This window comes from Hypomesus transpacificus, chromosome 11, assembly GCF_021917145.1.
Source record: "Hypomesus transpacificus isolate Combined female chromosome 11, fHypTra1, whole genome shotgun sequence".
NCBI lineage: Eukaryota > Metazoa > Chordata > Actinopteri > Osmeriformes > Osmeridae > Hypomesus > Hypomesus transpacificus.
The window spans coordinates 15,115,396-15,141,188 of NC_061070.1; the positions used below are offsets into that span (position 1 = coordinate 15,115,396).

Here is a 25,793-nt window from a genome sequence, read left to right on the forward strand (position 1 = left end):
TTTAATATGTCACACATTGTAACATCGGTTTATGTTTTCCGGCTCTCAGTAGGGGCGGATGTATCCTTTTCGAAGTATTTCATTGGTTCAAATGAGAAACCGGTTTACCCAGTATAACAAACCACGCATTCCTTGTCCACGTCCTTACAGCGTATTGCCTACGACTGAAGCTTTCAGGGGAAGTTTGGTGTGATGTTTTGCTGTTTCCTCTTGGAATGGATTTAGAGGAGGCATATGGAGTTGTAGGCGAATTCGGATCGTATCAGAAGCAGACGGTGGCAGTTCTTGTATTGCTACAGGTTTGTGGTTAATTAAACGATATTCAATTTTTACTAAGGGCATCAGATAGCGATTCGAGCTGGCAAAGCTAGCTATCGAGTATAGTTGATTTGAATGTGGTCTACCAAGCCGGAGGTTTAATGCAGCTTGTGCATAGATAAGATGTAATGTTGAAAGATTAGGCAAATATGTCATCAATGTGTCACACTGTGCCTGTAACTTGTTGCTTTGAGTGGTCTACAAAGACTGGTTAACATGTAGGGTTAAACAGTAACGTGGACAAAATGACACGCTTGAGTTTCTTGCCACCTGATGTAGCCTATGTTAACTTATTGTTATGAGACTCAGCATTCTACCTCACCAGATGTGTGTATTTCCAGGTTTACATGGCATGCCAGTCCATGCTAATAGTTTTAATCGGAGCTGTGCCAGAGTACCACTTTGAAGGAGGAGCCGTCAGTCAGCCGGAGGTCGTCCAGTCCGTCACGTTTACAGAGGACGTCGACTCGATTGTCACTGAAGTGAGGGACTACACTTAGTAAATGCGTTGCTCCTCCCTAACCTTGACTGGATTGTTGTGTAGAGAACTGAATATTTTCACCTATCTAGACCGATTCTTTCAGAGGGGAGGACGTTTTTAGAGTATTCAAACATAGTTCTGTAGACCACACACTACAGTCTACATTGACCCTACACAGACCCACATCATCACAATCTTGTAACAATCTGGTCTTTCAGTGGTTCCTCTTCAAGCAGCAGGCCTACAAGGTTAGCCTGGCGGGTTCATTGTTCTTTGCTGGGGTTCTGATTGGAAATGTCCTGTTCGGGCCCATCTCTGATCGGATCGGGAGGAAACCTGTTTTCCTAACGGGTGAGGACTAGACCTTTTTATCCTCTGCACTCAACCAATGCTATCCTCTGCACTTAACCAATGCTGCTGTTATGTGAACCACTTGTGTGTCCTGTTCTGATCATTGCTCCAAACCATGCTCTTATGGTTTCTTCCCTTTAGCACTATTTTTTGGTTGTCCACAATATGTACTTCTTGTTTTTGACTACCCGCAATGCTGTGGGGCTATCTTGTTGTTATTATCAGTGACCTATGCACTTTGTGAAGCTCTCTCTTGGAAGTCGCTTTGGACAAAAGCGTCTGCTAAATGAATAAATGTAAATGTAATGTAAATTGTTCTTCTTTGTCTCAGGTCTGTTTTTCGAGGTGCTCTTTGGCTTTTGCTCAGCCTTTGCTCCCAGCTATGAGATGTTTGCCTTGTCCCGCCTGCTGGTGGGCCTGATGAATGGGGGCATGGCGCTGGTCTGCTTTGTCCTCACCCAGGAGTATGTGGGCAAGTCGTACTGGGCCATGACAGGTATACGATACAAAGATTCACATGCAGGTGTATGCTCCAAAAAGTACAATCATAATTTGTAGGTTCACAATTGAACAGATTGGAGAGATGGTGTGCCAGCATGTTTGATAATTGGAGGAAAAATGTATCAAACCTCTTTGGTCTTGATTCTGGTACGATTGACAGTTATGATGCATAAGGTTATGAATGTTCGTTATTCATTCTAAGTAGTTTATAGTAATTAATGAAACCGTCTACCAGCATTCTGTAGTAATACTGGCAAGTGTTGTTTCCGGTTTTCTTTGGTTGTTGTTTAATGTTTACCAGTGGATTTTTTGTGTTCTAGGGACCCTGAGTAACATGACATTTGCAGTGGGTATCGCCCTGTTTGGATTACTGGGCTACTATGTCAGACCATGGCGTACCTTAGCAACAGTGGCCAATGCTCCCGGAGTCTTGTTCTTCCTCCTGTGTGTGTAAGTCACTGTAGGGACCCTCAGGAATCTAATGATCAATTATATATTTTTCTGAATCTATATTTCAGATTCATGTGGATGCGGCCTGCTTACCCCACAGCCTGATTACTGCTTATGTTGGGGCACATTCAGCCGATATATATACCCTGTTGCTTTGCAAACAGGATGATTCATTCCCTTCTTTGGGTATGTTTATTTTAGTATTGTGGTGTCCCCGGTCATGACAGGAACCTTCCCGAGTCTCCTCGCTGGCTGTACTCGCAAGGTCAAACTGAGCGGGCGGAGGAGGTTCTACGTTTCATAGCAATTAGGAATGGAAGCAGTGCCAAGGTTCACCTTCGCCGCTGCCCTGGCACTGCCAAAATGGATAGCAACAACAATTCAGCCCCCAGCGTATTGAACCTAGTCACCCATCCAATCCTTTGCCGGAGGACTTTGGTACTCATGTATGTCTGGTAAGTACCACTGATGAAAAACTATTCTAGTTCCTTATTTCTTCTTTTTTTGGTTGTTTGACAGTCTTTCTGTCTTACGTTTCAGGTATGCGTGTAGTCTGGTGTACTACGGGCTGACCCTAAACGCCAGTGGTGGCTCAGGTAATCGCTACTTCACTGTGGCCATGTATGGGCTGGTGGAGCTGCCTGCATATCCTATGTGTATGTACTTCATCAACAAGCCATGGTAAGGGTCTAACGTGTGGAACATCATACATGACCTGTGTGTTCCCACCATGGTACCCCAGAGCTTGGTACAATGCCATCACAGCTGATCCATCTCGTTTTTGTGTGTTTTTAGGGCAGGACGAAGGAAAACCATGGCCGCCGCCTTAGTTCTGGCTGGCGTTGCTTGTCTGTGTACCACATTTATACCAGAGGATACAGGTAAGCACGCATCTGATATCCATCTATAGGTCCAAGCCCTCTGGGTTCAAGTATTCCACTATGTTGTATCAAATATTTTCTTTTATCTGTAGGATTGCTGCTCAATCCTACCTCTCTAGCCTTGCTGGGGAAACTGATGGTCAGTGCAGCCTTCAACATTGTGTATGTGTTTACCTCTGAGCTGTATCCCACGGTTATAAGGTGAGTGTGCCTTCGAAGAATGTTTGTGTCGGCGCATTGATGGTGTGGATTTTGGAGACAATGGTGTTTGTCTGTGTGTCTCAAATCTTTTTGATTCCCAGGAACGCTGGTCTGGGAGTGTGCTCCATGTCCTGCAGAGTGGGAGGGATCCTGGCACCTTTTGTTCCTTCTATGGTATGTGGTGTCTGTGTGTGTGGCTGGGTGGATGTTTATTTTTAGAGACTGTTGATATTTATTGTGTGTGTGTGTGTCTGTGTGTTATAGCGAGCCGTCCACAGCTCCATGCCCTTCATTGTGTTCTGTCTGAGTGGGATCTCTGCTGGCGGTCTGAGTCTGCTGCTGCCAGAAACCCTCAACAAGCCTGGAGCTGAGACCCTGGATGAGCTGAGCAGCCCCGTCTACCAGCGCATCCTACAGATGCAGGTAAATACCCCCCCTCCGTCTGGGAGACAGCCGTGCCCATCGCCGGCCCTGACTCACCTCTCACCTCACTCACCTCCTCTGTTCTGCAGGGACGCTTGTTTGAGGAGTCCGACAAGAAGGTGGACAAGTGAACCAATCGGGTTGAGTCTGGCAAAATCATTCAATAGCACAGCAGATCTGATGACCAAGTAGGACAGTAAACCAAAAGCCTTCTCTCAGTGGTACGAGCCAAAGACTTCAGGACCAATACATCACGGTAACCAAGGGGACCAATACACCACGGTAACCAAGGGGACCAATACACCACGGTAACCAAGGGAACCAATACACCATGCCAACCAAGGGTACCAATACACCATGGCAACCAAGGGGACCAATACGCCACGGTAACCAAGGGAACCAATACACCATGCCAACTTAGTAGTTGGTAGCACAATTAGGACCTAGCTATACCGTATGATAGCTGGAAAGCCTATTTGCAGGGAAAAGTGTTTACAGTATATTGTGGTTTTGTATGTGGACTGAATATTTGTGTGTGTTGTTGTGTGTGTGTTGTTGTACAGCGATTTACATGTGAAGTGCCTTCTGGAAAAAGTTATTTATCACATAATTTCATGTTGTTTAACAAATGTGCCAATTTTGAGATGTATAATGTCAAATTTCCATTTAGTTGACCTTAAAGTATCACACGTGCAATCAAAGGTTTATCATTCTTGGCATTATCAACATTCTTTGTATATACATATAACATACTGTATTATATAAGTTATATATTCTACCGTCTCGTAAATAGTACTTTTAGTCAACAAATTGCAGGAATTTAAAGTACTGACAGAAAAGTATGGATCTATTATAATTTTACACTCCTGATCCAGCTAAAGACACACATGCTGTCTTTATGCTCTGGATAGGATCTTCATTGCTCTTGGTCTAAGATGTGCAGGTGTAGAAAATGCATATTCGGTTGTCGAGTGGTATACTATGTTGACACCAGAGGGCGCTGTGGTAGTACTCACTGCCTGGGCTCTGAAGACCTGAACTGAACTTTTGTGGTACTGAACCAACCCTGTTCTTGGCCTTTTCCCCCGTGAGGTGATTGTGTCAGCATTGACGCAGACAAAGAGGCCCAGCTCAACCTTGACTCCCAGGAGCAGTCTTATCAAAGACAGTGGAGGAACCACATAGAGTTTTTTCCCCTCATCACTTATAATTATGCCTCATGGCACAATTGGCTCATGCACCCAGTTCAACAAGTAGGCAAAGGCGGGTTGAAGAGTTGAACTGTAATCATTGTTTTGGTTTATGTTCCTTCTCTGTGAGAGCCTGTCAGGGCAGAAAATCCCCAAGGAAGAGGTAAATAAACAAATTATCAACTAAACCTGTGTTCTTCAAATAAGACCCATAAAAACACGTTTGATGAAAGTGTTTTGTGAGGTGAGGATTTATATAAGATCAATAACTTTTTGAGCTTTTGAGGAAACACAGCAAAACAATTAAAAAAAGAAATGCAATTAAATCAGTTTTATAATTATGCATTTAATTATCTTTATGGACTTGTACCTATTGACCTGTCTCTGTGGGGTCAAAGCAGTTTACTGCAGTACCTTATCCGTGTTGACCTGTATGTAGGCAGACAGGAGACTAGTTAGGCAAGCTCCTGATGCAACAGATATCATCTATAGATGAATGAACTCTGGCACTACAGTAGGTTTGGCCCAAACAACATGTTACAATGCACCAGGGCTGGGCTCAGTCATTATTTTTGAGAGGCATGTCTGATGATTGAAGGCAAAGATTGCATAAAGGCAGGCCTAAAGGGAAGCTTTTCAACATGGGGAAATCTAGAATACTACTACTACACACAGAGGCAGTTGTCAACTGGGAGTGTGTTGGAGGATTTGTGGTGTGTGAACACACAAAGAAGACAGTCCATAAATCCTCCAGTCTGACAGGACACACGGCAAGGTCACTGATCTTCACAGCCCAGCGTCCTGCTCCAACTCAATATCACCTAGGGGGACAGATGAGCGGTGTGTGTGTGTGTTTACAACAGGCTTTACTCAAGAAGCTTCCTGGGCGCTCCATCCCAAGATGACAAGGAGAGAAAGTCATACAAACCACAACTTTTCCACGTCCTCCCCCCCTTCCCTCTCAGCGTAGCCGAGTCTGGGCTGCCCTTCCCTGGGCTGGGCCCAGCATGCACTGCTGCATGTTGGCAGACCTGTCATCTCCTGCTTTCGCACTCATCGTGGCTGCTGGTTGCTATAATATGGTATGTGTATTCTACGTTTCTGTGTGGGTGTGTGGAGGGAGCATCCGTCCGCTGTGCCGTTTTGCTCAACCTGAGATGGAGGCCCTTCGTTTCCTGAGAGACAGAAAGCAGGAAAGGAGGTGAGGAGGTAAGAAGAGAAGCGGTAAGAATGAGAGATAGAGGAATGTTGAGGATGTAGAAAGAGGTCATAAAGGGGTGCAATTAAAAAGATAAAGGCAGAGGGATAGAGTGATGAATGGATTAGGAGGGAAAGGGCGTTTCACTGTTTCATCAGATAGGGCTCTCTCAGACCAGTGCAAAGCCGACTGTAACCCAACCTGTTTAACAACAAGCCAATAGGGCCTCTAAAGGGCTCATACCCCATAATACTCCTTCCCTGACACAGGGAGATCGAAGTGGGAATATTTACTTTCCTCTGAACTGTTCCCTTGTCCTTTCGGAGCCACAAAGAAGACGTGCCATTTTCTAAGGGTGACGGAGAGAGAGGGGCAATAATGAAATGAGCACATGGCTATGATGGACGACTTGCTACCCAAGCTTTAGGAAAAACTGATCTGGAATGATGGATGTGTGGTTTGAGTACAGAGAAGCCTGCAGAGGCCTTCAGAAGTCCTAATGGAGCTGGAGCTGTCATCCAACCTGAGATGAGGTGCTGGAAAGCAAGTGGAGAAGCGGTCATGCTTCTCAGTGAAGTGGATGACTCCAGGCTTCAACATCAAATGCTTTTAGTGTCACCCAGGCAATGACACTGTGTGTATAACATTTGCTCTGACCCCGGGAGATAAGGAGACTGAAATGACTCCTACTCTATAAACATTTATATTGCAGATGAGACATTATATTTATCACCCTAATTATCAGCTGACAAAAAAAAACAAAAGTACAAAGGCTGGAAAGAGTGTGCATGTTTGTGCTGTGCGCATGTGTTTATGTTATGTACAGTACACAAATGTGTGTGCATGTGTGTTGAACTGCATGATGATTGAACCCATGAAACGTGTCAGTATAGCTCTCTGGCCTCTGGTTGACCCTTTCTCCCTCTCTTCTTCTCTCCCTCTCTTTCTCCTCCCCTCCGTGGCTGTCTCCCTTCCTGGCTTGGTCTGGACAAGGCTGACATTCCCACCCTAGAAAGCAGCCGACTGAGGGAATTGTTTTAAATACGGCTCTCACTGTTATATCAGACTGCTCTCTCGTCTCACTCTCTCAGCCATCTGCCTGCTCGCTGCTCTGATTGCCTTCACGCCAGGTTGCCAGGGGAAAGCAAGTGAACCCTGGTATTGAAGACTTCTCCAGACACACTCATCCACATACCGCAGCGGATGAGAATAACTGTCTGTCGGTGTGGTTGTGTGTGTATGTCATGGTGTCATGGTTGAAGGAGAGAAGGGAGCCAGGGGTTTTACCTGTCTGTCAAGGACACTGCTTTTTTTGCAAAAAGAGAAAAGGAGCCGGACAGCTTTCAAGGTACTTGTAGCTAATAGAGGGATATTTATTCTCCAGCAGTGAGGGAGGAAGGGTACAGGTTGAGGTCAGTGCACTCAGTGTCTACTAATGCTTTCAACGACGTTCACATCACGCTGGTTCTCCCCCTAAAAAAATGTGAGCAAAGTCTTCAGTCAACGGAAGCTTACAGAAACTCCTGAGCAGTTGATAACTCACTTTCGCTTTTATCTTTTTGTCCTCTTTTCTGTTTCGCTTCTATCACTGAGGCCACGAATTATGAGACTTGTGGAAACGATTTTAACCCCAAAGAAAAGGGTACTGTTCAAACATGACAACTTGGGTCAGACAAGGAACAACATGTTATGTTAAAAACGGTACACTGACCAAGTTAAACACCCTGTTTTCTGAGATAAGCTGGTAAAAACATTAGCAAATTAGCTGTAGCAACAGCATTGGGTTTGTTAGCATTCCAAAGCCAGTTATGCCTGTGGATGGTTTGGACTGTGAAGCCTGACCAGAGCCGAGACGGTGACACATATCTCATCTTTAAACAAATACACCAAGGTCACAACCTTCTGTGTTTGGATTCCCTGGCCTGCCCCAGACAGACACACGCCCTACACAGACGCACGTATGAACACAAAACCTATGGAGGAATGCGTGTCCCTTTCGCCTCAGCGCTGTCGCTGACCCCCAGCCACTGGTCGGCCCCAAAACACACACACACACGCCACTCCAGTGAATAGACTGACCAAACAGAGCAGCTTGAGTCTCATTCACAGTGACTGTATTTGTGTTCTAAGGGATGTGTCTGTATGTGTGTGTGATGTAGGGAATAGGAGAGGGCATTTGGGGGTCATAAAGTCCTCCTGGAAGGGGGAAGTATTAGAGAGTCGAGGAAGGAAGGAGGTAGGGTGACACCTCATACCTGTCTTTGCCCTTGAATGTGGCTTGCTGCTTGGGACTGGTTTCACTCCCTTGGCCCTAGTCTCCCCTTTTTACTTGACGGGTGGGTGGAACTGCCTGCTGTGGCCTGACAGAGTTCACGGTTCGTCTGAACTTTTGAACTGGGGCTGGTATGTGACACACCATAGTACAGTCAGAGTGTGTATATCACCATGTGCAGCGCGGCACAGTATCTCACAGCATAAACAAGCGTGTCACAGACACTAGGTGTTTATTTGCTCTGATGGATACAAAAGTTCATGAGGGCTCCCAGAGTTCATCCTCCCTACTTTCAATTCTCCATCCTTCATTCTCTCCTCCACCCCCGTTCCTCTCTCCCTCACTTCTATCTGCCTCACTCTGCCTCTCTTCTTTCCTTTTTTTGTCCAATGGAGCTCAGAGCTCCTAGTTCTCCTGGCTGCAGAGGATTCAGGAAAACAAAAACAGCCGATGCTTGATTTAGCAGCGATTGTTTTAACTTCCCTGTGAACTCTGCCTGACCTGTAGGCACGGAACAAGTTTTTGCAGTTAGTGATTTGGCGATGAGGATTCAGCTTCCTCTCTCGTTTTGCTTCGCTGCGGGGCTGGGTGTTGTTCAAACTGGCAGACGGAACTAAACATTTGCTTACAGGTCTCTTGGGCAAACTCAAGTTAGACAAAAGCCTACGCCTGTATGGGCTTCTGTTTTTTTTTTTTTTACAAAGTAAACTTACTTTGTTCTTTTAAAGATTCCATTTTGATTGAGCAAAATGGCCCACAGGTAAATGATTAGGTTAGTGTCAAAGTTATTTTTGGGCAATGAAAATCGTTATAAATTGGAATAGAAAATGGATACGTATAGGTTCATAGTTCAGAAAGATGGAACGGATTTGCTCTAAAAGCCAGACTTGTTTTGTAACATGGCATTGTCCCAATCATAACATGGTTGGTTTGCACCCCATTAGATTGCACCTGAAGTGAGATTTAGGAGGCTTGTTTGTGGCCTCTACATTCTACAGTTGTTTTTTTTTTTATTAAGAAATATCATGTAGAAAATAATTTGTCCAAATCAGTTTGGTGCTTTGATGGATTTGTAAAAAAAAATCCTCTTGAATAAATGACAGATAGCCATCAAACAAATTTGCCTATTGCTATCTTTGCCTTTCAGTCAATAAAATATAATGTTTTAGAGTGATATGGGATGCTGGGTGTCATTGGCCTTTACTTGAATTGACCCCTTTGTCAAAAATGCTGACGTAAAGTGTGGAGATCAGTGTTGTGGCCTGAATGTAAACTGAAGTGGCTGTTCTGGCTTCTTTGTATGAAACGGCTCTATTGCAGCTCCTTGCACCTGGGCTCAGTCTCTCACACACACACACAGACACACACAGAAACACTATCTTATCATATTTTAATCCTTACATTTTCCCATGACACCAGATGTGTTATACTAAATTCATTGTTAGGGGAGGTAGAATGGAGGAAGGAGGGAGAAAAGACGGTGCAGAGGGAGCGTTTGGAGGGAAACAGCCAGCGGCCTCTGTCAGTCAGGAGCTCCAGAGGAGGTTCCAGCTTGTCCTCAGAGTGGCTGACTGCTGGAATGCTGCAGCAACAGATGTTGTCAGACACAGCCAATAATTATCTCTCACCTTGGTAGAGCCCTGCCTCGCTTTGGCCCTTACTCCTTCTGTGCTAGCAGCTTGTGTGCTTTCCTATACCAGGTTACTGCAGGAGGATGCAATAGTCATATCTCTTTCAACACATCTTTTACTATCTCATCAAACTCTCTATCACACTCTTTCTCTCTTTACCGAAGCTTCTATTGCTCTGCCTTTCCTTTCTCTCATCCTCTCTCAGAATCACTTTTCAAACTTTTTTCAACTTTTCCGTAAAGTAATCACATTTTAGGGATTGTAAATCAATTTGTCAATATCAGAAGTACAGTAGGTGTCTGATGGCTGGATGTTGTTTCTAAGCCCTCCTCAATATCTTATTTAGTTTTTAAGACTTCAGAGCGAATGCAGTTTCAAACACAGCCTAACAGGATTCTGACATTTTATCTTTTGGAGGTGGATAAACTGGTGACATAGATTTGAGGTCTGGTAAATTTTTCTCTAAATAGGTCTCTTTTACCTCATTATTATAATTAACTGTTCTCCCAATGACCTGGAAAAGCTATTTAGAGAAATCATTATTGATGTGTATCTTTTGTAAAGCCTATAATACCGCTGCCCTCTTTCCACAGAGAGTCTGTAAAAGGTTAGAAGGTCAGTTTTAATTTACATTTCCTTTGGGGGCTTTAAAGGTGCCCTTACCTAACTTTAGAAAGGATGGTTAAACACCCCTATCACAGTCACCATCTGCCCTCATTAACTCTCATTTCACAAATCTCTGTCCCTTATCGCGTTAAGGGAAAAGTCTTTGAACTAAAACCCTTTTAAGTAGAGAGGAATTAATGTTGTAGGAGAGCATGAACTCTTACAACCTCAAATGCTCTCTTACATTGTTCCATGGATGTCAACAATTCCCAAATACCCAAACCATAAAATATATCTCAAATTTGAACCTGTTCTTCCATGAATCACACTGACAAATTGCTTTTACTCCTCCTCTTTCCCCTCCCCTCCTTTACTCATCAGAGAACTATTTGAATGGGCACATGAAAGCCCCCCCCCTCCCAACCCCATCACTGCAATCTCACGGCCCTTCTTTATCACTGAACTTTTCTTGACCCCACAGCGGCCTCAGAGCAGCCTCTCTCCCTCGATCCTACATAATACCAATGGTCTGCTATAAGGTAATCTGATTGGCCATCAGAGGGGACGGACATGGTTGACCAGGAGGGCAAGAGTGCACCAGACATGCAAATGACATTAGGAGAGCTTTTATCCATCCTGCTATGGAGTGAAAAGTATCATCTCCTCTCACATGAGAACAGTAGCGAGGGGGGGAATGATCTGTTAAAAGTGATTGTTACCTCCTCTTTGTCTTGACCTGCTTACCCCTCTGCTACACCACAACACAAACCTGACTGCAAACGGCTTGGATCAGTCGAGTGTGTGTGCAAAAAAGAGAGGGAAAGAGAGACGGACGGAAAGAAAGTGAGATCATTTGTGTAGGTGTTTTGAAGTCATTTCTTGGCATCATTGGAAATATCTGTGTTTTATTAATAACCTTTCACACATCTAACATATTATCCAAAGGGGACACAAAAACTGCAAACAAAATAACTGCATAAAATGTCAATGGTTTACATAAACGTAATTGTCTCAGCAATTTATTGCAACATAAAGTACCTTTAAATGCATCCATTCAATTTCCATAAATATCTAGCGGTGGAAAAATATATACATGCAATCCGAAAAATACATGTGAAGTTATTCTCAAATATTAACATGAGTGCGTTAATTTCTTCATTGCTGAATTCTAACTAAATTCCATATAGTTCCTTATAAAGTATCAGCACATGTCCCATTAGATGACACTTTAACTCAGATCATCTCAAGTCTAACCAAAATCTTGTTTCAATGTTAGGGCCTATGTCTGTACATGAGACACTATCCTCTAGGTCCTAAGGTTCTGGACAGCTGGTGAACTTGGTGGGCAGGTTGTCAGTGGGGTAGACAGTGGGGCCTGTTTTCATGGTTGGGGGTCCGTTCAACAGCCTCCAGTCACATCTGGAGACCAGCTCCACACAAAGACCTTTAGCAGGACTTTGGCGAACTCTTTCCCCACACAGGTTCTGGCCCCGCCTCCAAAAGGGATGTAGCCAAAACGGGCAGAGTCTTCTGGTGACTTGTTATCCAGGAAGCGCTCCGGCTGGAACTCCTCCTTGTTGGGCAGAGCTTCCAGGACATCATGGGTGTCACAGATGCTGTAGATGACGTTCCAACCCTGGGGAATCTGGTAGCCCTGAAACAGGTCAGTTGTAGAATTTGGGAATTATTTACTGTAAAAAACCATGGGGCTACATGATGGGCCAGAAAACTCGAATTGTCACGTTCAAGTTAACACACACACACACACACACACACACAAAAACAGTTCATACAACATTATGTTATTTATTTTATTCAGGCAAGCTTACATTTAGCTCAAAGGTTTTGAGTGCAACTCTGAAGCCCCCGGGAACAGGCGGGTTGATCCTCAGGGTCTCTTTGATGACACAGCTGGTGTACTTGAGCTGCTCCAACCGCTCCATGTCCAAGGGCTTGTCCTCTCCCTGACTTCCCATAAGATACTGTCAAATACACAGGAGAGTGTGAGGTTCTAAAGGTGGACTCTCGTGGAGTATCCATGACACTGGGTCACAACCACCACTCCTCCCTGTAGAAATGTAAACAATAGAAATAAAATAAACATGGCACCACAGAACCATTAGGAAAAATGATGAAACTCTCTAAAAAAGAAATAAATCCGTTTAAGGACTAGGGATCCATCTAGAACACGTTTAGAGCAGATATAATGTACCTAAAGAGGGTGCCATGACATGTGGATTGAAAAAAATGGATTGATTCCAAAACATTTCTTAGGTGATAATCGGACAACTGTTGATAATAACAGAAACCTATTTATTCACCTTTTCCTGTAACTCCTGCCGAACTTTACGCACCACGTGTGCGTGCAACCCCAGGAACATGACCATAGAGGTGGCCGTGCTAGCTGTCGTTTCATGGCCACCAAATAACAATTCTGTTGCTGATTCCTTGATTTCCTAAAGTGTTTTTTTTAAAGAAATTACGAATACAAAAATATATATGTTCCTGTAGATATACATAATTGTGCAAAATAGAATTTGACTGGATGAAATAACTGTACCTGCATGCTCAGTCTCTCATCGTTCTTCTCACCATTCTCTATCAATAACTGAAGAGCATCCTTATAGTTGTTGTTTTCACACGTTTTGAGAAGCTTCTTCTTGATGTTCTGCTCTATTTTGGAGTGGATGATATTGCGTGCTCTCAACCCCTACAAATGGGGGAGACAATTGACAAATTGACAATTGAAGACAAAGCCATAGATCAATTTCGCCAGCACGCACCGAGCACCTTCAAACATTCTGATAAATAATTTGACAAACAGCATACCCGATACAATCCGCTGAAAGGAACATCGATGGGTAAAGAGAAAAGATTCTTTGTCATTTCTTCAAACGCCTCCACTAATTCTCGCTCGTCCGCCTTTGTTTGATCCGGCTCGAACCCCAGCAAAATCCTCATCGCAATTCGGAACATGAGTCGCTTCATCTCGGGGTAGACAAAGACACAGGTGTCGCTCTGTAGCCAGCCGTCCACCGCGCCTCTCACCTCCTCCTGGATTACAGGGATATACTGCTCCAGTGCTTCCCGGGAGAACGCTTTCAAGATAGCCTACACCAAAGGAAGAGAAAGAGAATGAGAGACAGCCATACAAGTAGACCATGATCAACATAAAGGGTTTTATTTGTACACAAAACAGATAGATACCCTTTTTTTGCTCTTGTGATGCGCGCCGTGGGCGTTGGAGAGGGTGTGCGAACCGAGGATGATTCGCACCGAGGCTGGCCACTGCGCTGCAACTAGCTTGTGCTCTGACAGGAGAATCTGCTTGACATTCTCCGAGCCCATTATCCGCACCGTGGGACACCCAAAGAGATGGGTTTTATATATGTACCCATATTTCTGACGTTTTATTCTCAGGAACTTTCTTCTCTGGAAAATATGGAAGATGGTTGTCCTATTTTAACGACAAAAATCACTGTTTTCAATGTAAAAGAATATAGGCTACATCATTCGTTTCAAATGTGTGATGGAAAATCTGAAGCTCCTGTCGATTTTGGGTCTTAATTGGAGGAGGAGGTGGTTTCTCCATCAGTTTACCTGAAGGACCATCTGCAGCGTCTCTCCCAGTAGCGGCAGTCCCATAGTACCCGGCGGCAGCGCACCACGACAGGTTGGGTCGCATCCACTGATGACGTACATCTCCCACAGTTTCACCGCCGCCGCTATCAGCAGAAGCGGCAATACGAGAGTACAGAGGGAAGTTACAAACAGCGTGTAAAAACTCATCTGGAGGTGGCGCAAACCAGTGGGGAAATAAAGAATTCAGGACCTTTGAAGGGGACGCAGGCTCTCAAATGTTACTCCTTGACTGGTATGTTTCCCACCCCATTCCGAGCTTTTATAAGTCCGTTTTCCAGTCACTCTTGGCCCCATCTTACCTTGGTCAAGACAAATTAGTTCACACAAAGTTCATCTTTAATTGGGATACTGGGCTCGCGCACCGTGCTCCGCCCCTAGCGGACTAGCAGAAATGTTAACTGTTTCCTGGAGGAAGGCGGTATGATGCGCTATAGCTGTAGGCTTCTACTTCCACCCTACTACACCCCCTTAGCCTTCTAAATAACTTAACTTAATAAATACAAAACGAAAATATTAGATATTGGTCACATGAATAGAAGAATGCACATTGCTAATCTGTAAATTGTTGTGGATGTGTTTTGTCTTATGTAGGAAACACTGTAAGAGATATTACAGTCGAAATTGACCAGTCCCTTTCAATATGATAGATAATATGCGAAAACAATATCCGCCATCTATGATAATGCCCACAGGCCAGTTATTTTAGTTTAATTGAACGGTAATAAATACATTTGTGGAGCAGTTGGTCTTCATGATATCTCTGTGATGCATCACGGTAAACCTTGTTTTTACACCAATGGGAGGACGGCGGGGGCTCGCTCTCTTGCTCATTTAATCGTGAGGGCGCTCGAGCTCTGACCTGTATGTGACCTACGACACGGACCATGACATCCGTGTGAACTTCAGTGCAAAACGTCGCCAAGTTCACTCTCTGGATAACAAGGCACCAAGGTCCTATGGTGCACATAATTAGAGGGGGTTTGTATTTGTCCTCACTCTTCCGGGCTATTCTTCGACTGTCAATCATAGCAATCAAGTTTAGGGCACACTGGTGACCTGTGTCAAAGAAAGAGGTCAATAGCGTTTAAAGTGGGCCTCATCATGTGCTGAATATTTGTAGTAGGCCTATATTTTGTTCAAGAATATAGCTAACTGTAATACGTTTGTATATCGTCAAAATGGAAAGACAGTTTTTTTCCAAAGAAGTACAATACGTACAGAAGTACAATGAATACAAATCATAATTTTAAGAATTTAAATTTAAGAACCAATTTACGTAAAGGAAAAAATATTTTACTATATATAGGCCTATTTTTTTTATTTTTTTTAACCTGTCATGACGTTAGCTTAGGCAACTTTTTGTTGCATTTTGTTACTGTCAAAATTATGCTTGGGGCAAGTACAATGGTGTACAACCGCTTGTGGATTTTTACGAAAAGCCTATGATTTTGGCTGCCATTTAAGATTACCTTTCCTTGCAGGGTAACTGCCTAATCTTAAAACAAATTGTGTTATTCAGAACATAAATATGTATTAGTCTATGAACATGAAAGAATTCAAAGGATAATTAGGCCTCTTCAAGAATAATTAGCCTAAATATGTGACACATTTCACGTTCAAACCAACATATCATATAAAAAAAGATTTGATAACAGCTAGACTAACTAAATGGATTTAGTCCATTTTGACTGTTAAACCACGTTAACGTGATGGTTAAATTATTCACAAGCAAAACTCACTAATATTCAGTTATTTACTTCTCACAACAACAATTTCACTACAGTACAAATAATAACAGCCAATTACAAATAACATGTAGGCTATGAACAACAGGACAATTAGGCAATGTACAAACTCCATAAAGGAGAAAAAGTGCTATCTCCTTCCATGAAAACATTAATCAGATAATTTCACAGCGCTTCAATTATACCTACATAATCCACAAGTGATTATGAATAACAATGAAGACAATAACAAATTAGTAATAATAATAATAATTATGCAAATATGTCTAATAAAATAGCTGAATTATTATAAACTAAACTGTATTGGCGTTCATAGCCATTGCACTACAAAAATAGAAAAATTAAGCTATAGCATATCCTTTAAATATGGCTGTATAATAAAGTAATCAATTCTAGCTTTAAAAAAATGTTATAGGGCTTATACAATGCTCTTTAAATAAAGCTTATGTAATGCTTCTTCATTTAATACATACCCTAATGGATAAGATTATATCACATTATACGCACACACTGAGCATAAACATTTAAAATGGCATTCCTGGATATATTGGTAAAGATCAAGTGCAAGATCTGTTTTGCATTGGACTTGTGTAGACTAACTAAGCAGACCTGAGCAGCCAAGACAGTGATATTAGTCCACTTCCTTGGACTTTTCTTGTTACGTTCCAGAGGTGGGCGTGCAGGTGTCCATAAGAGTTCAGCCACTTAAAACAATGATGCAGAAAAACGATGCGTCTCCTCAGGTCACCAAAGTATACGCCTGCATTGGTTCCATTCAACAAGGATTTGTTGGTCCAATAATATTCCAAGCTCTTCTGGACAGTGATACTATAGTTATTGGTATTATACTCTGATTCAATAACTTAAATGTGTTGTAGAAGACAGGTGTGATACTCCCTGCCCGGTGCCTCTAAACTGCATCTGTGTGTGCGTAACTAAAATGCACGTGCAGCCCGTTGACAGGATGGACAATTGGAACAGTTTGCATCTTGGGGAACGATTCTGTGGCCAGGCTCCACCTGCATGTGCTGAGCAGCTCGACCGCCAGGGTTTTTAATATCATCAGGGCTAGTTCCTTACCGACGCACCTCCTAACACCACCTCCAAATGGAACGTAATTGAAACGCCCTGTCTTGCCCTCGTCACGCTCACTCCCAAAGCGGTCGGGGTCGAATCTCTCCGGGTTGTGAAACACTGGGGCGGTGTCGTGGGTGTCTCGTATGCTGTACATCACGCTCCACCCTTTAGGGATCTGGTAACCCTGGTCAAGACAAACACAAATATACAATCAATGTTTTTCTATGAACTATTAGCTTTTTTTCAGTTACGTAATAAGTTATAGGAACAAATGATTAAACACAAAATTTATGTTGACCCGTTTTATCCAAATCTAAGTCTATGGAATCCAATGTACCCATCCCAAATATCATATGGAGTTTAAATGGTACCTCCTAATTGACCCCATTCTCATCTAGCTAACCCATTCCCTCTTCAGAGGGGTTTGTGTGTTTAGGAATCCGGTCACATGTAGAGATACAAGGTATGGGAGATGCATGTGAGCGCACACTGACAATGGGTCTGTGAACACACCTCCAATTACTTTCAGAGAAAGACAGAAATGGTGTTATGTTTGTGCTGTGCGACTACCCCAGTCTAGAAGAAAGCCATTTGATTAAATGTGTTGGCTGAAATACAGGGTGAAGTAAGGTAAACCATTCAAGATGGGGCTATTTGCCATATACGATCTCAGTACAAGAGAGGCATACTTACATCCAATTCAAATGTCTTGAGCACGGTTCTGTATCCGCCGGATACCGGGGGGAGAACACGGAGCACCTCCTTGATTACACAGCTAACGTACTGCAGCTGACTCAGTTTTTCCATCGTTAGATAAGGTGTGTGGGACCGAGATGTAGGTTTCTCTTCATCGGAGGCGCCGTGAACATTCCCTTTCCCATTGAGCAATGAGGTGGTCTCTGTGTCTGGGCTCCCGTGGGCATCTTGTGTGGTTTCCAAAGGGCCTTTTAAATCCCCCTCTTTGCCTGGGCAGCTGTGTGCTCTATGGGCCTCGTAACCCAGCCCCTCCGTCTCCAGCTCCTGTTGGGCTTTCTCCACAACCGCAGGGTGCTTCAGGAGCTGGAGGACAAGGGAGGTGGAGGCACTGGCAGTGGTAGAGTGAGCTGCAAATATCAACTCAACCGCTGTCTCCTAGAAAACGCAAACACACACACATACACACGTGTTAAGACTGTAGTATTCCGTCGTAAAATAAACAGTAATGGCCTATTTGCTTGTTAATATTTTCCCTAAGAAGCAACTGAGATAATAGCTACTATTAAACGGATTAACAACTCCTGTAAGTAAACCAGCCCCCTCCTTCCCCCACACCGCCTGATGTGACCTACCTTCAACTCCTGGATACTGAGTTCATACCCAGTCTCCTTGGCACTGCTTAGCATGTAATCAAATGCATCATAGTACTCTTCCGTGTGTTGCCTCTGCATCTTTTCCTCAATGATTTTCTCCATGCACTTGTGAAGGATTTCACGCGCTTTTATTCCCTATGCAGAGATAAATCATAACAGGTTTTAGAAATAATACATTTGGGGCCCCAAGGGAAGGCATGACAGTACCAAAACGTACTGAAAAAAAAAAGTACCATTAATTTAATAATTGGCGCAAGCTATATCCACACACTCCAAATTGTCAAATTTGAGGCTTTAATGAGACATAACATCTGCCTGTATTTAGATGTGATGTTACTACTTTTTGTCATGCAAAAGCAAGATGAAGTCTAGAATTCATGAACAACAGAATCAAATCAAACATCTCGTTATATGCCCCCTTTATATCTAAATAAAATGTTACTTGTATAGACCTTTCTACACAGTGCCACAGGGGGCTTCACTGATGCCCACAGATCAGCACCTATAACCAACCTAAACGTCTATACTGGACTCACCTTGCGGAGTCCACTCATGGGTGCATCAAAAGGAAGAGAGAAAAGGTTGTTCATGAGTTGCTCGAATATTTGAGCAAGGTAAACAATGCGTGTCTCCTCCATTTGTAGACCCAGCAGGACTTTTACAGCGATTCGAAATGTGAGAGATTTTGCTGCGGCGTAGACATCCACTGCGCCGGGCTCTGAGCACCACTTTGCAATTTCAGACTTGACAACATCTTGCAAGCGGGGCAGGTAAGACTCCAGCGCCCCGCGGCTAAACACTTTTGCCAAGATCTTAAAGAGAAGCATAATAAAAAGTTATCACCAGGTACAAGACATGATGGTATAGAATAATACTGGAAACGAATTCACTCCAAACGTTCGCTAATTCTACATTCAAGGCCCATCTATTATGGTAACGGACCAATTTGATTTATATTTGATAACGACAGAGCTTGTACGCAACCTTGCTGTTTTCTTCATTATTCTTTAACTCATAGTCTTTATGTTCTTACTTTTCTCTTTTTCTTGTGAAGATCTCCGATGGAGTTGACCAGCGTGTTTGGTCCTAGAATGATCCGGGTGCTCTGCGGCCATTGAGTGCACACCAAGTTGTGTTCCCCCAGCAGAATTTTTCGGATGTTCTCGGCGCCAGTCACCCGGACTAGGGGCTTTCCAAGAAGGTGAGTTTTAAAAACATTCCCGTGCTTCTTTCTCCTGGAGATGTGAAAGTTGGACCCCTGTCATGAACACAGATATGGATGTTTTTAATTTCAAGTGCTCTGAAACAAAGAAAGCCCCGTGGATTCCTAAACTAGGCCTACTCCATGTCTTGGCACATGCAGAAGCGGCGAGAAATTTAAACAAAAACGTCTGTTTTTACCACAAGTAATTTACACGCGCTCATCAAGTCTACACATGTTACAGTTTCATGAGTTCCAAGAACAATCTCTATTTCATCACAAGTTGAATTATTAATTGGATATTTAATCCAACATGTGGCACAAGACAAACAACGCTGATCTTTGTGAGAATACATCACCTTGCCAAATGTTAAGTGATTAAGGAGCAAATGATGATTGAACAAGACATATTTTGGAAGCCTTGTAAAAACAAACTCAGTGAAATTAAGTTCTTTAACATACCTGAAAGAGCCAATGGAAAGTTTCCCCCACTAGAGGCCACCCCATGGAGCCCTTGGGCAGCGGCAAATTGCACTCCTTGTCCCGCGTAATGGTCCAGCGGAGAGCCCACAGTTGCTTGGTGACGGCCAGCAGCAGCAGGGCTGAGAATACTGATGTGAGCGCAGTGGCCAGCGCTGACACGACGCTGAGCTCCGGGAGAAACATCTCCGAACATCCACGTGCTTATTGATTGGCAAATTCTGGCGCGTACACGCTGTTTGTCTCACTGCCCAGAAGACACAATTCAATTTCATATTTATCAGAAAACGAAAGAAATGCAAAGAAAGAATGAAACCAAAATATCAAAATTCCCCAGCTACAACACGTCAACTCTTCTAATAAATAACAAGCGTGACTCATGAGGAATAATTTTACACATGTCTTAACTCAGATTATTTCACCGGGGTAATACAGGCAAAACGAAAAGGGATTTTAACTCTGTAAAATGTTCGTCTTTATTCCGCCCCCCATACTTACTCCTGAATGACAAGAAACTGACAAGTATTCCAAGTAGTTTTACAGGTTACATGCGCCGGCTTGTCTATTTATGTGCCTTTATAGGTACAGTTGAGGGGGCTCAATAGCCCCTAGGCAGCCCCACATTTTATAGTGCATGGTAATAAATCAGGTAAAAGCGGGGGCATCTCACAGAGATTTAAATACAGTACAGTTGGCCAGCTTTAGAGGTGCGAGAGCCATATAAAGGCGGAGGCTGGCTTACTGTCATTCCTATTTAAAAAAGTTTAATCTTTGCCTAAAATGCACTTGGTTTAAACCGTATATCTCCACACAAGTGCAAGGAAGTGAACTAGATAATCAGAATATAAGAGAGAGAGACCTCAGTTACAAACTTACCTAGTTCTGAAATACAGAAGCAAATCTTTGACAGCAGCGAGAAATGTGTCCTTTAAAAAAAGTTCTCTTTCCAAACGTCGCCGTCTATTTCTACTCACTGAACTTTACGGGCAGCGCTTTATAAATATTGGGACACAACATGATCCACCTTCACAGATGACGTATTACGTTTTCTGAATAACTAAAGAGCTTGATAAATCGCCAGGATTGGAGAAAACTTTGTGATCTTACAGCAGCACTCGGAGGTTGAGTGAGTGCCAGCGGGGGCGGCTTTCAGAGAGTGTGTATGGGGATCGAATGGCAACTGATGGAGGAGACAGGTAACCAATCGCTGGAAACGCAAAGCTTGACTGACTCCTCTGTTAGCTCAGTGTTCAGTAAGCACAGAGCTCTGCTTTTCTATTGCCTCAATTAAAACCTAAATTACTATGTTATAACCTGTAGGCTATATGACCTATATGTAAAAACGATATATGGAAAATTATTTATTTTGAACGACGGTGTCCTGATCATATTTTGGCAAGTGTGTAAATCTGCAATGTGTGTGCCCTTTTTACAAAGCGCTAAACTATTTCAGATTTTTTTCAATTGTGTTGCCGTTAAAAATGTAATAGTTGGCCTACAATTAATCATCGAACATTCCATGGTGGTCTTATTAATGTTGAAGGTAATGTGTGATTCGTGGGTCTAAATGTTCTTGTCAATCGGTATGGGACAACTAAAACAACATTAGTAAAACGAATAATTCATTTAACGTATCCGAATACTTGGGAGAATGTCGAGCTGTTTGTGTATACATTCCTGAGTTCCTCTTATATTCACTGATGTTGAGTGATGCCTCTCGGTGGAAGCGCGTGCCCCGGAGACGCCGATTACCCGGTGGCCCCGGGTCCAGGTGAGTTCCTTTTCCGTTCACAGAACATACTGAACACCTGTTCGACACAGCGGCGACTAGATTTCTTATGACTGTCTCTTTTGGAGCGCTGACAGACTCGATGTAGCCTTGCAGTGTCGGCCTAGGTCTCCGGCTATAAGCTATAGGCAATATGACTCTGATCAAATGAAACCGAATAAGCATTTACATATTTATGAGACATGGGAAATTATGTTACTCATCTGTCCATAAGATAACCAACAATTAATGACTTGAATGTCATAAATTCTGAACAAATATGCAAATGTTAATACTCAATTTCGTTTCCTAATTTACACTTACATTTAGTAGACGCTCTTATCCAGAGCGACTTACAGTAAGTACAGGGACAATCCCCCGAGGAAAGTAGGGTGAAGTGCCTTGCCCAAGGACACAACGTCATTTTGCACGGCCGGGAATCGAACAGGCAACCTTCAGATTACTAGCCCAATTCCCTAACCACTCAGCCACCTGACTCCCTAATTCAGTGCAAAGTAAAAAAGAAAAGTAATTGCAATTGAAAGATCATTTTTACAACAAGCCCAAAGCACAAAGACACATGCAGATCTCCAAAACAAAATATATTTTTTGGGGGGCATTTGTTTTCTTTTTGGGACATATATACAATGCTGAGAAATAGGAAACTTAAGAGGTTGAAATGCAAGAGAAGGGCCTGCTGGATTTGAACCCCAGCCCTTGCAGTAAGGCTTTGGCCTGCATGGTACACTCACTTTACCACTGAGCCAGTGGGGCACCCCCCAATTTGCATAAATGTGACAATATAATCTGTAAATCTTTTATAATGTGTGACCTGCTCTCAGGCTCCTTTCTCTCATTCCCCACCAGCATCGCTGCTTCCCAACAGTTGTGTTTTTCCTCTGCTGCCTATGAATGAAGATGAAGCAGAATTGAGACCCAGGCAGGCAGGTAAACAGACAGGGAGAAGTTGCCAGGAGCCGGGATTTACACTAATCTGTCCCATGGGATAGTGGGGAATGGTGTGTACTGATCCCCCTCCGCATGGTATAATGGATAGTGGTGTGTACTGAGCCTCTTCTCTGCATAGGCCCTGGTGAAAGTTGGGATAAGCTCAAGTCCCATTTAAACACACATTATCTTACCCACCATGGCATTTATCATTCACAGACCCCAAATGAAGGACATAGATAAGTAAGTTAATGTTTACACAGCGATGGCACGGCGTCAGGGAAAACACATCCAAATATCATGATGGTGTGACATGATGATGTGGGTCTAACTCTTTTTTTGTGGAAGCAAACCGAATAGCCTGATAGCTTGTTTGTTAGGTCGTCTGCACTAAGACGCAGTTGCACTTTGAAGTGTGAGAGGCAGCTCTGGTTCAGCCTCGTCCTCGCCCAGTGGGAGTGTGTGTTAGAGAGGAAAGGTGGATCGAGAAATAGAGGGGAGGGGGGGGGGGAATAATGTCAGAAAGGGTGAGAGGGCAAGGAGGTGAAGAGTAAGAGATCGAGAGAGAGTGAAAGATCTAGGGGGGGAAAAATAGGGTTGAGGAGAGGATGGGAGCAGAGCAGAAACATTCCCCAGTCTCGATATTCAGCAGATCCCATTATTAATTTTAACAGCCGAGACAGAGACAGGGAATACCTCAGGAGAAGGCATCAGCCCAGACTGGGGGAGACATGTAGGAGCATGCCAGACCCGAGCACAGGGCTGCTATCCCAGACAAACACACACGCATACACACACACAGGTACATGTTCCAGCTCCCTCCGTGTTGGCATGATGTGTCAACCTGGAACATGTGTATTTTACCACTAAAAAGTTAAGCTATTTTCTTACAGAGGCACACAATAGAGACAAAAGTCCTGTAATTATCTTTCAGTGGTTTAGTTTTCAAGGAATGACTCAAGGTGAACAATGTGAAAGGCTTAGAATGTCATGCAAGCCAAAGCAGTTGAGTAACAGAAGTCTGTAATCACCAGAGAATTGAACTTAGGAACAGTTGTCCGGTGTTAGTCATCATTAGGATGTTTTGGTTATGAGGGCCGGCTCCAGCGAGGAGTTAACTCTACCAGTCATGCCAGCGAGAGGGTGTGAAGTGCAGCGTAAACATTGGGAGAGAGAGATAGTGAACTATACCACCAATTAGCCTGCAGGTGAGCTGCATGACATGTGTCTGCAACCTTCCCTTTGATCTAAATGGAGCTGCGTGTCAGCTATGCTTGAGAACACCGTGTGTGTCTGTGCAAAGTTCAAATCGATCTTGAGCACTGGATGCCTGTGAGTTATGGGTGCATGGTTAGTGATGATCTGAACACACTCTGACAACAGGTAAACACCTCTCTGGCCCTGTGCAGTGTGAGTAGCAAGGGCCTTCTTGGGATATGGAATTGAAATGTTAATGCTTATGATCACACTTATAATGTCTTCGATCAGCAAGCATGCACTCACACAAACACACACACACGTGCGCACGCACACACACAAACCTCTACAGACACAGTTTCCTGTCACTGCAGCAAGACCCGTTCCATCTAGTAGAGCAGCTTTTTAATTTGGGTTTCTTCCTTCCTTCCAGTCAGTCAGACAGAGTGTAAATGAGTTCACAGGGTGTTGAACACTCCAGTCTGCTCCCTCTGAGAATGTGCTTTCATGAGGACGGCAGGGGCTGTCTGTCATCTCACATCACAGACAGGGAGGCAGTGGAAAAGACAGGGGGGAGGCTCAACACCGGGCAAAAGAAAATCACCTTGATGGAAGGAGTTGCCATGGAGTGAATGATGAGCTGAAGCCTGAGTCTCACATCACTCAAGGTTTATTTACAGTAATTCTGCAATGCGATAATGCTGCCATGTTCAATTCATGCCTCTGGAATATTCTCTGCCGTTGAAAGCCAAATTAAAATTCGAGTACGAGGTGTGTGACCTGATTTGTAGAGTCTGTGAGGTGCTTGAATCCTTTATTGCCTCCTGTCAGCTAGAGTGTCCACAGATGATGTTTAAGTTTGATGGGCTACAAACTAGACACCTCCTGTGTCGCACAGAGTACTGCAGTTATGTGATTGGCAGGTACTGAATGCGGTCCTCTTGTGTGTCTGACGATGGTTTAGCTTGCCAAGCTAAAGCTCAAACTCAGAGACATCTGGCCTTGGTCATTCAAGGCTATCTAGTTTCAAGAGTGTGGCAATTCACCGTCCTTACTCGTAAGGACCGATGCTTTTAAACCCACGCAAACCAATGCACTTTTTAAAGAGAGGGGCCGAGGAGCTGAGCGCAGCGGGCGAGGTCAGCTCAACCCAGGGGTGAACTCAGAATCAGCCGTCTGACGTCTGGAGTCAAGCTGCAGAGGAAACCAGGGACGATATTTTAGACCACTTTTCCGGGGAAATCGAACCCCCTTCCGTCAACACCAGCGAGCTGTAGTTCAGGGATAAGAGAACGTTTATTTTGCTCTGAAAACAACCACCTCAAGGCTACATCAAGACAGAAAAGAAAGGAAAACACAATCCAAAACATGATCAACTATTTTCTGGATAAGTTACTTATCTCAATAGATTGATTATCAGTGCCACTCGGCAACTTGACAATCCCGTGTGACAGGGTTAACAATTTCATTGAGTGAATTTTTGTCTATTTGAAAATAAGTCAGATAAAAAAGGCCAGGGGTCAGGTGTTGGAGTGGAGAATCAGTGGGCTAGATAAGACTTCAGCTGTCTTGTTGGGACAAGAGGTATCTGTTGGCCTAACTAGGCCTGACAAACTAGAGTCTCTCCACACTGCTGAAACTGTGTATGTTGGACACCATCTCTCATCACGCGTCGTGACCCCCCCTTTCCCTCTCAGTAACCCCCTATCCCCCTTCAACCCCTCCATCACCTCACCACCTCTTATAACCCTCCTCTACCTCCTCCCTCCCCATCCTCCTTCCTGAACCTCTCCCTTCATCCCCTCTCTCACCCCTTCACCTCCACAGCTTTCCACCTCCTCCTCCATCCCTTCCCCACCCTCCTTCCCCTTGTCCTTCCTCCC

General features: G+C 43.7%; 3 protein-coding genes across 3 annotated transcripts; 1 reads left to right on the forward strand and 2 right to left on the reverse strand.

Annotated features, from left to right (window-relative positions):
• The first annotated feature begins 150 nt into the window (after positions 1 to 150).
• On the forward strand, positions 151 to 5,008 carry slc22a15 (solute carrier family 22 member 15). The gene is made up of 12 exons (XM_047030029.1): positions 151 to 299; positions 660 to 800; positions 1,018 to 1,150; positions 1,482 to 1,646; positions 1,972 to 2,101; positions 2,329 to 2,556; positions 2,642 to 2,782; positions 2,897 to 2,982; positions 3,075 to 3,183; positions 3,285 to 3,357; positions 3,448 to 3,606; positions 3,696 to 5,008. Exons 1-12 carry the CDS (start codon positions 216 to 218, stop codon positions 3,735 to 3,737), a joined length of 1,491 nt encoding a protein of 496 aa, XP_046885985.1. The 5' UTR covers positions 151 to 215; the 3' UTR covers positions 3,738 to 5,008.
• Positions 5,009 to 11,435: 6,427 nt separating this feature from the next.
• Positions 11,436 to 14,454, reverse strand: LOC124473808 (cytochrome P450 26A1-like). Its single transcript, XM_047029493.1, is given in 8 exon segments — positions 11,436 to 11,941; positions 11,944 to 12,157; positions 12,333 to 12,485; positions 12,825 to 12,959; positions 13,064 to 13,213; positions 13,333 to 13,614; positions 13,711 to 13,935; positions 14,104 to 14,454. Coding segments are annotated over 8 exon segments (1,473 nt in total). The 5' UTR covers positions 14,293 to 14,454; the 3' UTR covers positions 11,436 to 11,816.
• A 1,430-nt stretch (positions 14,455 to 15,884) lies between these two features.
• On the reverse strand, positions 15,885 to 21,130 carry LOC124473575 (cytochrome P450 26B1). The gene is made up of 7 exons (XM_047029156.1): positions 20,874 to 21,130; positions 19,980 to 20,244; positions 19,350 to 19,574; positions 18,853 to 19,128; positions 18,296 to 18,451; positions 17,661 to 18,098; positions 15,885 to 17,151 (listed from the first exon to the last, which is right to left on the reverse strand). Exons 2-7 carry the CDS (start codon positions 20,181 to 20,183, stop codon positions 16,801 to 16,803), a joined length of 1,650 nt encoding a protein of 549 aa, XP_046885112.1. The 5' UTR covers positions 20,184 to 20,244; positions 20,874 to 21,130; the 3' UTR covers positions 15,885 to 16,800.
• Between the last annotated feature and the right edge of the window lie 4,663 nt (positions 21,131 to 25,793).

Coding starts and splice junctions, on each gene's coding strand:
- slc22a15 (XM_047030029.1), top strand. CDS start 216: ATGGATTTAGAGGAGGCATATGGAGTTGTAGGCGAATTCGGATCGTAT. Junction 801..1,017: donor TCGACTCGATTGTCACTGAA/GTGAGGGACTAC, acceptor CTGGTCTTTCAG/TGGTTCCTCTTCAAGCAGCA. Junction 1,151..1,481: donor GAAACCTGTTTTCCTAACGG/GTGAGGACTAGA, acceptor TCTTTGTCTCAG/GTCTGTTTTTCGAGGTGCTC.
- LOC124473575 (XM_047029156.1), bottom strand. CDS start 20,183: ATGTTTCTCCCGGAGCTCAGCGTCGTGTCAGCGCTGGCCACTGCGCTC. Junction 18,452..18,852: donor CCATGAGTGGACTCCGCAAG/GTGAGTCCAGTA, acceptor ATCTCTGCATAG/GGAATAAAAGCGCGTGAAAT. Junction 17,152..17,660: donor TCAAGACATTTGAATTGGAT/GTAAGTATGCCT, acceptor TGTCTTGACCAG/GGTTACCAGATCCCTAAAGG.